The following is an 11,312-nucleotide window of genomic DNA, read 5'->3' on the forward strand; positions in this document are numbered from 1 at the left end:
TGGCTTTATTAGTTTATTAATGCAATACATTTTTTTAGTAAATACATTAAAAGCATTTTATTAAAAAGTAAATTAATATAGCCTTCTTATCAGTCAATGCAAAACACACACAGTGACGAGTGAATACTGTTCATCTTTATTGTTATCAGGCACAGGATTTATGTCTCAAAGTAGGCTATCTTTACTATCTGCTGGTTTAAAACAGGTTTAATTTGCTTCATAACTGTAAAACAGGGTTCCTTCATTCAGATAACAAGTAACTGTGGAAGACCCATATTGCACCGGTCTGCCACATGTGCCCAAAAGATCATCAAAAACTAGGTCTTTGTCCCACACCTCCAGCTTCAGGTTATCATTCGTACTGCAGTTTGGGAAGTTGAACTCTTTAGACCATGTAGGATTAGTGCTACTGAGTTGTTCTGTCTCCCCTCCATAAGTAGAGCCACACCAGACCTTGACATATGTATCGGATCTTCCAATAAAATCACCGTCGAGGCCCTTGGCATTTAAGCCAAACACTCGAACAGCAGCGCTGGCAAAGTCCAGCTGAGACGCCAGCATCAGCACGGCCAGAGACATCAGCCGAAGATCATGAAAGACTGCCATGGCTGTCCAAAAGAACAATGTCCTATTATAAATACACACAAATATCAAAATACAGAAATAATGTCTAAAGGTGTGATGTAGTGGTAAAGATGGCTTACCTTGCTTGTATGAGGTGTTGTGTGCATGTTTTTTGATCCAAGCCTCCTTTATAATGCAAACGCCAACGCAAAATTCTTTCTTTGGTGATCAACAGGTGGTTAAAATCCCATGCGTATCTGTTATCACCTGTATTCACAGATGCAGAAGACAGTCTTGCTCAAGGACAGGACACAGAGTACAGAAGCAGAGTTAGTGCATTCTCTTAAAGCATTTGTAGCTCTTTATCATGTTTGATAAGCATATAGTTAAAGGGTTAGTTCACCCAAAAATGAAAATGATGTCATTAATGACTCACCCTCATCTCGTTCCACACCCGTAAGACCTCCGTTCATCTTCGGAACACATTTTAAGATAATTTAGATTTAGTCCGAGAGCTTTCTGTCCCTCCATTGAAAATGTATGTACGGTATACTGTCCATGTCCAGAAAGATAATAAAAACATCATCAAAGTAGTCCATGTGACATCAGTGGGTTATTTAGAAGTTTTTGAAGCATCTAAAATACATTTTGGTCCAAAAATAACAAAAACTACGACTTTATTCAGCATTGTCTTCTCTTCCGGGTCTGTTGTATATCCGCTTTCAATCCAAAGTGACGCTGCTTCTGCTTCTTCTTTCCTGTTTTACGGCGGTTGGCATCCAGCTTATTGGTGCATTACCGCCCCCTTCTGCTCCGGATAGTGACGCGATTAGGACATCCGCGACATGCACACCTACGCACCATTTTAAAAAATATAGCAATACCAAAATACAAACAATGTAGAATAGCTTGAATACAGCGTGCGTCTCCCTCAGACTGTAAACGAAGCTGGGGCTACCTTTCTGGACATGGACAGTATACCGTACATACATTTTCAATGGAGGGACATAAAGCTCTCGGACTAAATCTAAAATATTTTAAAACTGTGTTCCTAAGATGAACGGAGGTCTTATGGGTTTGGAACGACATGAGGGAGAGTCATTAATGACATAATTTTCAGTTTTGGGTGAATTAACCCTTTAATAAGTTAGATTTGGGGCAAGTTACTTTGTGTCTGCATGTTAAAAGGGTCATGAACTGGGTTGTTTTATTGTTTTATAATGTTTCCTGGGGTGCATGTTAATATGCTTTTACATCAAAAATTAGCATAATTTAGAAATAAAAGGCATTTTTCCTACCCTGATATTAGCCCTCTTATTTGAACACTCTGTTTTAAGGGGCGTGTCTGCTGTGAGACTTCAGTGTAAACGCCCACTGCTGTGATTGGCTAACATCTTTGCATATGAAATAGCTAAGTATTACTCTCTCGTAAACTTTTAGCACGTTTTTACTTTTACAGCTCTCAAGGTTAACTAATCGTGAGAAGTGTTGCTTATAGCAGTACACTTAAATCCATGGCATTATATTTAGATCATGGCATGAAAGGTTGCAGTGATGAACATTGTAGCCGATCACAGACATGCTGAGCTCAAGAAAGCAGTGATCTCATCATTGCAACTCAACTTCTGCACACTAACGAATGCTTTCATCATAACAGTGCAAACATGATGTAAATAAGATATTCATTGAATAAAAAGGGAATTTCGGCACAAGTCACTGATAAACTCATGCTGTTTGATTGACAGCTCCTGCAATTGTAAAAGAAGCATTCTTTGGTCGCTTTCTATATATAATTTAATCACTGTTTAAATAACAGATTATTTTTTTATCCTACTAAGCGAAAAATGACAGTTGACCCTTTAGTCACCGGTTTGATTTTCTGATACATAGGCAAAGAACATCTGACTGTACAAGAATCATTAATATCAGATCAGGCATCAGAATTAACACAGTTACTTACATGTTGCATTACTGTCAAGTCCATATCATAAAATTCTGTTTGCAAAGCCTGCTCAGAAATGTGATTGATTTACCAAAGAATCCATAGTGAAATGTACCGAATACAAATTAAAGTAACACAAAATGTGTTGAAAGTAACACAAAATGTGTTGTCCTTAACTAGACACACAGGTATGTTAAGATATAACGCAAGTTGTTTTTTTTAACACATCTGTTTTAAGAGTGAAATAATACTTAGATTATGTAGCAGCTATTTAATGTCAAATCCTTGAATAAGTGAAACGTCTGTTTCTCTGTATGAAAACAAATAGGATATTTAAAAAACATTTCTAAATTAATAGGTTTAAAACATATTTAAACTGCTCATAATAAAAAAAAACAAGCAAACAACAAATAATCATCTTAAAACACTTAATGCTGTGTTCACACCAAACGCGAATAGAGCGTCTGGCGCGAATGATTTCAATGTTAAGTCAATGTAAAGACGCGTTTACGCGCGTCTGGAGGTCTCGCGGCGCGAATGAGGCGTTTAGCGCGGCGCGGAAGACGCGAATTCGCCTCATTCGCGCGTCTAGTTCGCGCGAATGACGCGAATTGAGCGTTTCGCGCGATACGCGCGTTACGCGCGAATGGTGCTTTTTGTGCATTTAGCGTTTGACGCGAATTCGCGTCTGACGCCCGAGTTGAAAAATTTGAACTTTGGCGTAAATTCGCGCCGCGTTAACCAATCAGGAGCCTGCTTGCTGCTGTGGCGGCAGGCCCGCCCGGAGTCACTCATTCAAAATGGAGGAACGACTGATATTATCAGTGAGCAGTCACCCAGAGATTTATGACACAAGTTCATACTTCAGACAGGAATAAAAAGGACCTCGCTTGGAAGTGTCGGTGAGGAGATTGGGCTACCTGGTAAGTTGTAAATACACATTTCACTTTTGAGTCACGTACACGTTTATCGACCCGCAGCCTTCCCGCGACGCTGACCTCTACGCCGCTGTTCTGCTCTCCAGAGCAAATACAAAGCGGTAGCTCTCTCGATGAATGCACGATCAACATCAGCCATCTTGCAAACAGACAACCGCCTAGCACTTGCCCCTCCCACAAGAAGCGGATTTCGCCTCGGACGCGCGTCAATTTCGCTTCAAACGCTTGTTTTTTTACGCGCGTCTATTTCGCTCTAGACGCGCGAATGCATTCAAAATGTTCAAGCGGCAAACTAGACGCGGTAGACGCGAATTTTACGCTCTATTCGCGTTTGGTGTGAACGCAGCATGAAAATCATAAACCCATATCATGGCATTTCTGCTTTTCATCCCTAAAAACGAAATGAATAAGTTTTATTAATTAATACTATTTATTTAATATTAACACGATAAATATCTTTGACAAATGCAAAAAAAAAAATATAATAAAAATAAAATAAAATCTTTAATGATAAAATGTGAAAGATGTGAACAGATTCATTAGCCTATAGCAGATAAACACTTAATATAAATATATAAATATAAATTCCTTCACCACATCATTACAGAAATATCACACACTCACTGTATACTGTTGTTAAATGTCTCATTGGCTTAAATGTTTCACTTGTTCAAGGATTTGCAATGATTAAATACATGCAGACCTATATTTTGACATTAAAAGCCCATACCTCCATGTCTTTATACTATTTGTCACAAGTTCACAACATGAACATACAGAAATAATATCACATACAGTCAAGGGAGACATTTTACTATAGCTATGGTTACACATTTATTAATATATTTTCAAAATTATATGGTTAAAAAAGTATTTGTTCACAGTTTATACAAATTAGTTCATGCCTTATGGCCTATCAAATCATAGTTTGTATTTTCCAGCATGGTAATTAAAAATTCTCATTGTACATCATGATATCTTACACATATATGAACAGAAAAGTGACTTAATTTAAAAGTATTGTTGTTAAATATTGTAGACATTAATCAGATCAAAATCCATGTAAAAACAAAGAAAACAAATATGTGGTCCCAGCCCAAACTCTTGCCGTTGGTTTTGCTGTACATTTGGAACATGCTGTAAATGACCCTGCATATTAGAATTATTTATTAAAGATCATGTGAAGACTGGAGAAATTATCATCACCCACCTTTCACTGCACTGTGAATCTCACTCGTAACTTTTATTTCCTATCTAAGGCTAAATTGTGGACACTAGTTTATTGTGAGTGCACAGATAGCCTACTTTTTATTTCAACAAATAGACTAAAACATTTTGTTAAAAGCAATGTCAGCAGAGGGTAGATTTTAATGAACATATCAAGGTAAAACATGCACAGAATGTTTAATGCTGTTGTACTTTATTCTTATAAAGGGTGTTTGTGTCAAAACAGCTTTACAAACTGCTGATTTAGAACAGGTTTATTTTGCTTCATACCTGTAAATCACAGTACCATTGCCCAGAAAACAATTAACGATGAAAGACCCATTTTCCACCTTACTGTAACATGTGCCCAAATTAACATCATAATTCAGGTCTTTGTCCCACAACTCCAGCTTCACGTCGTCAAATCCTTTGCAATTTGGGAAGTAGAATTCTTCAGACCATGTAGGATGAGCAGAATCCTTGATATATTCTGTCTGACCCCCAAAAGCAGAGCCACACCAGACCTTGACGTATGGATCAGGTTTGTTTCCAGCAGCATCACTGATGTCCTTGGCATGTAAGCCAAACACTCGAACCGCTGCGCTGGCAAAGTCCAACTGAGACGCCAGCATCAGCACAGCCAGAGACATCAGCCGAAGATCATGAAAGACTGCCATGGCTGCTGCCAGAAATAATACAGGTTCAATTATAAAGAAGGTTTAATACACACAACATATGAAATGCAGAAATAATGTCTAAAGGTGTGATGTAGTTGTAAAGATGGCTTACCTTGCTTGTATCAGATGTTGTGTGCATGTTTTTTGATCCTAGCCTTCTTTTATAATGCAATCGCCAACGCAACTTTTTTTTTATTTGGTGATTAACAGGCAGGGCCGGATTATGCATAGACGGGATTGGGCGAGTGCCTTGGGGCACCAGCCAATAGGGGGGCACCAAGTGATTAAGATAATGACTAGACTTTTTTTTTTTAAATCATGTTTTGTATAGCCTATATATTATTTAGCTGGAAAGATACAGATACAAAATTAACAGTTAATGATACAATATATACAGAGAGAATATAAAGAGCTCTGCCCCTTTAATCACGAAAGTGAAAGTGCCCTTTAGTTTGCGGTCGCGGTAGAGATCCGCGGGACCCAACGCAACAGAGTGCGGCGCGGGACAAGATTTGATGGGCGCGGGCGGTGAGACACTACTCGTGTGCGGGTTGCGGGAGAATCAAATGATTCCTGCGGGGAGCGGGTGAGCGGGCGCGGGACTGAATAATCCGTCTCATCCGATGTAGGTCTTTACATCGCGGTGCCCCCGCGTTCCCATTTCTCCTCCCCCAGAACGCGATTTCGCGGAGGTCTGTGCATGCCGCTGCATGAAGGACACCAGGTTTATTCTTGCCTATTTATTGGGAAAATCTTATTAAATCCAAAATTATAGGCCTATGTGGTGCCCCATGCACTGACAACCATATATAAACATTCACAGTTGGCTGACGATTCTGTTATTTCAGTCAAATGCAGGCAATTTTCGCTGTGTATAAAACATATAATACGTTTCAAATAATTACACATATATGTAAATGTTCATGTACAATTTTTTTTTTTTTTTTTACCTAGGAAGCTCTTATTTAAGCTCTTATTATAATTCCAATAGCACGTGAAGGCAGAATTAAATACGATTTTGCATGCACAAATTCTAGAAAAAAGATTTTCTGCATAGGTAAGGCTTATTTACCATTATTTCTCGGCAAATGTGTGACGCTGTTGTCGATTTGAAATTTGTGGAACGGTTTTCTCTTTTAGATGGCTGCTTAGATGCTTGTAAAAAAGTTCAGTGTGTGTGTTTTGCTGCTGCGCGCCTCTGTGGTGCTGAATTCAGCTGTTAATATTATTGCTTGCAATCGTCTTTCTTGGGGTTGCTTATTATTATTATTATTATTATTTTTACATATGGTTTTGCATGTAGTCCTCATACATGTGGTTAAACACAGGTGGTTAAAATCCCATGTTTATCTGTTATCGGAATTGCTGATACAACTTTTTTTCCATGTAACAAGTTGACAAATTTAAATTTGCCAAGTCAGCAAGACTTGTATGTGAAAAATAAATCTGTAAAATAACAGAAAAAGTACTGGCAGCTTATTATTACATCAAGTAATTTTACAGTCATTTCCATTAACCATAAAACACAACTCAATGAAGTGCAAAATTTAAAATACAGGTTGCCTAAAACACCTGTAAAAAATAAATAATGACATTATGCCCTATTTTTACGGATTTTTTTAGTGTATAAAAACTATTTTAATAATTCACTGTGCTAAACCAGCTACAAAAGCAGGTTTTTCCTAAGCATCATAAGCAGAAAACTCATGTTCTACCTCTGCAACTGCAGAAAAAATCAAACATTTAAGGTTGTCGAAAACTTACCCAAAACAGGATCATGTCTTCATGCAAACCCTAGTGCTTTGGTTTAGTCATTTTAAAATCATCGTTAGAGCAATGACATCCATCTTTTATGTCATTTAAGGTGTTTATTTATTATAAGATTGTAACAATTGTAGGTGCAGAAGACAGTTTTGCTCAATGACGGGACAGAGGACATGTGCAGAAGCAGAGTTAGTACATTATTTTAAAGCTTTTGTAGCACTTTATCATGTTTGATAGTAATAAGTTAGATTTGGGGCACGGTCCTTTACAGTTTTTCTCAATTGCTTTGGCTCAAAACTGATGAGTTGATTCTCAGTGAAACTGTCGAACTCTTCACAACTTCTAATTATGTTTCACCGTGTGAGCCGTCATATGCAAAATGATCCATTCAGTTATCAAAATCTGTCAGACATGTATGTATATTCCATAAATACCTATGACATTAAAAGTTTGTAATGTCTGTTAAATTGGCAAATTGCCTGCTATTATAATGAAAGAGGAATCAGAATCTTACCAATCAAAAAATCAAGTTTGGAAGCATACAGTACAATCACAAATATGTGCTGTATACATAAAAATGTTCAGTACCACTTTATATTAGGTGTCTTTAACTATGTACTAACATTTAAATTAATAATTTGATACAATACACTTATTGTGAACATATATACGTTTTTACATTGTACTTATATATAATTACAACTAGTTTTTCTCAGTTGCTGTGGTACATTTCTTGAATTCTCCTTAAGATTTGCAAACCAGTAAATGCATTTCTCAAAACAATTCGTACAAACAGCACCACACAATGGATTACCTGCAAAAGCATAACTTACTCAAAATCCTTAGTTCACCTGTCAAAAGTAAGTATTTATGTCAATGAATGTATCAGCGCCATCAGAATGACAAGTCCTTGTGTCATTGTTCCCAAACAAGATAGTCAAAATGTTTAGCCATGTTGTCAATATAACAGTGTCAGTATTTTCAGATGTAAACTAAGGCAATGATTCTGTATGAAAATCATTTTAATAATTCTCTGTCCTGATAGTTTAAGAGACTTTTTGCACGTTGGTTGGACCACATTTGACAAAAACCTCTTTAATATTAACACGCACTTTTGTTAAAATGGCTTATCATGTTTTTGTTTTTTAAATGTTTTTTTATCTGTATTTGTGTCTATGTTTGTGGCAATCAGGCAAAATTACAGAGCTGCAATGTCTTAATTTAACTGGTCAGACTCAGAATGGAGAAGAGGGTCTTGCTCAATGAAAAGACACGTAGTGCATGTACACATTTGGAAGGATAGGGCACAGAGTGCATGTGCACATGTGGTGTCATTCACAGCTTTATCATAGAGGATCAGGGCCAGATGAAGATTTAGTAATGGACATACAGCTTATGACATATTAAAGGCGGGCACAAATAACACTCAATACATTCTAAAATATATCAGAGAGTATAAATGTATTGTTTTGTATTCAACATATACATTGTAAAAAAGTGTAATTTCTGCAGAAAAAAATGAATTGGTTAAATGTAAGTGACCCTTGCATACATGGCAAGCTGAAAATGGTTTAACATTGTTTAACAAGTAATTTTACTTTAAAATACAGTCAAGTTCATGTTTTTGCAAGTAAAAACTTTGAATTACCATACAATTCAATGTAAAAATTTAAATTTATATACTTTTTAACCACAAATGCTTATCTTGCACTAGCTCTGCCAGGCGCCACGCATTACTTAATCGTGTTGGAAAGGTCACGGAAGTACCAAAAGTTCAAAAACTAAGTCAAACGCTCTTCACAAAACAATGATGTTGAATGATTTTGAAGTTGGAGGAAAAATGAGATGGAGCAGAAATGGCATCTTGGATGAAATGGAGGTGAGTAAATTATCAGGAAATTTTAATTCTTAAGTGAACTAAACCTTTAAAGCAGGGGTACTGTAGCTCTTTATTTCATAAGCATGATTAAAAAGCTTGATTTGGGCCCAGATATTGACACGTGATCATTAAAAGAGAGAGTTTGTGCCATCTTGTGGTGCAGTGTTGTAGATAATAAATAGATAATGATAAAGTCATTGGAATTAGACAAGAAACGTTTTGTCTTTTTTTCCTTTCTTTCTTTAATCTCAGTTATGGGCTCAGTAATGCGCTCTTGTGGTTATTTTGGGGTAAGCCTAACCCTGCAGCAAAATCTCAGTACTGAAAGCTTTTTTTTTTTTTCTTCAAAAAATTAAAACCTCGTCCTCATTTACTTACCCTCATGTCGAAATCCGTATGACGTTCTTCTGTGGAAGACAAGGAATTTCTGAAGAATATTTTGGTTGTTTTTAATAGGCCTAATGGACGTGAATGAGGTCTGGGCGCGGTCACGCTTCACAATGACGAAAAACATAATAAATATCATTAAGTGAATAGGATTCGCCCGCTATATTAAAGTTTTATGAAGCATATGATAGCTTTATGTGACAAACAGACCGAAATGAAAGTCGTTATTTACTGATGATCCTCAGAGAGCTGTTAACCGTTGAGATCGAATCTTGAATTGACCATTTCAGAATCAGAATCAGACCGTTTGTGTGAACTGTGAACGATTCTGCATTGACATAGTTAAGCTGCCAAGAGTGTACAAATGTTATCTTAAGTAAGCATAGAAGCAGTGCATTAATGTAATTATCAGTCTCAATCAGCTACAAAGGCAGAAAACACTGAGCCAATGACATACAAGAGTATCCATTATAAAGAAAATCAATAATCGGATTCTTATATATGAACTGTTTGTATTAATGTTGGTTTCAATTTTGTTTGTTTTTTTGCTATAAAAGACATGTAGTGCACGTACACATTTGGAAGGGCGGGGCGCATGTGCACGTGGTGTCATTCACATCTTTATCATACAGATGCAAATAACACTCAATACATCCTGAAATGGTAGGATGCAGTGTTGTATAAAGTATCTATATACTATTATATATATATATATATATATATATATATATATATATATATATATATATATATATATATATATATATATATATATATATGCCTATATATATAGGCCTATATAATTGTATCCAAAGACAACTAATCATTCTCTTTCTACATCAGATGCAATGAATAGGCACTGTTCAACTTTATTGTTATCAGGCACAGGATTTATGTCTCAAAGTAGCTTTACAAACTGCTGGTTTAAAACAGGTTTAATTCGCTTCATAACTGTAAAACAGGGTTCCTTTTTTTTGTCAGATAACAAGTAACTGTGGAAGACCCATATTGCACCGGTCTGCCACAAGTGCCCAAAAGATCATCAAAAACTAGGTCTTTGTCCCACACCTCCAGCTTCAGGTTATCATTCGTACTGCAGTTTGGGAAGTTGAACTCTTTAGACCATGTAGGGTTAGCGTTACTGTTGTGATGTTCTGTCTGCCCTCCATAAGTAGAGCCACACCAGACCTTGACGTATGCATCGGATCTTCCAAATTAAATCACCGCCGAGGCCCTTGGCATTTAAGCCAAACACCCGAACAGCAGCGCTGGCAAAGTCCAGCTGAGACGCCAACATCAGCATGGCCAGAGACATCAGCCGAAGATCATAAAAGACTGCCATGGCTGTCAGAAAGAACAGATGTTTAATTATAAAATATACACACAAATATCGAAATGCAGAAATAATGTCTAAAGGTGTGATGTAGTGGTAAAGATGGCTTACCTTGCTTGTATTAGGTGTTGTGTGCATGTTTTTTGATCCTAGCCTGGAATTTGCTGCTATGTTTTTAGACCTATGTAACAAGTTGGCAAATTTAAATTTCTCAATTCAGCAAGTGAATAAACACTATTTTAATCATTCACTGTCCTGTTTTTCATGAGCAGAAACCAATTTTGTTTTTTTCTACCTCCAATGTAATACTCTCTGCAATTGCAGAAAATAGAGAAAAAATCAAACATTTAAGACTGTCGAAAACTTATCCAAAACAGAATCATGTCTTCGTGCAAACCCTAGTGCTTTGGTTTAGTAATTTTAACATCATCTTCAGAGCCATGACATGTCTTCATGTTTTATGCCATTTAAGTTGTTTATTTATTATAAGATTGTAACAATTGTAGGTAGTAGGCAAAGGCAAACAAGAGCAAATTATATTTTGCCCAGCTGATTTGTCTATTACGGAGCCCAGGACATGCCATGCAGGAACAAACAAAGTAGGCAAAATCGTGTGCACGAT

The 11,312-nt window shown here is 36.7% G+C and overlaps 1 protein-coding gene across 1 annotated transcript; it reads right to left on the bottom strand.

Annotated features, from left to right (window-relative positions):
* Nucleotides 1-113: 113 nt before the first annotated feature.
* On the bottom strand, nucleotides 114-9,658 carry LOC125244838. The gene is made up of 3 exons (XM_048155184.1): nucleotides 9,349-9,658; nucleotides 705-831; nucleotides 114-628 (listed from the first exon to the last, which is right to left on the bottom strand). The coding sequence occupies exons 1-3, from the start codon at nucleotides 9,494-9,496 to the stop codon at nucleotides 208-210; spliced, it is 696 nt and encodes a 231-aa protein (XP_048011141.1). The 5' UTR covers nucleotides 9,497-9,658; the 3' UTR covers nucleotides 114-207.
* Between the last annotated feature and the right edge of the window lie 1,654 nt (nucleotides 9,659-11,312).

This window comes from Megalobrama amblycephala, linkage group LG14 (assembly GCF_018812025.1).
Source record: "Megalobrama amblycephala isolate DHTTF-2021 linkage group LG14, ASM1881202v1, whole genome shotgun sequence".
Lineage (NCBI taxonomy): Eukaryota > Metazoa > Chordata > Actinopteri > Cypriniformes > Xenocyprididae > Megalobrama > Megalobrama amblycephala.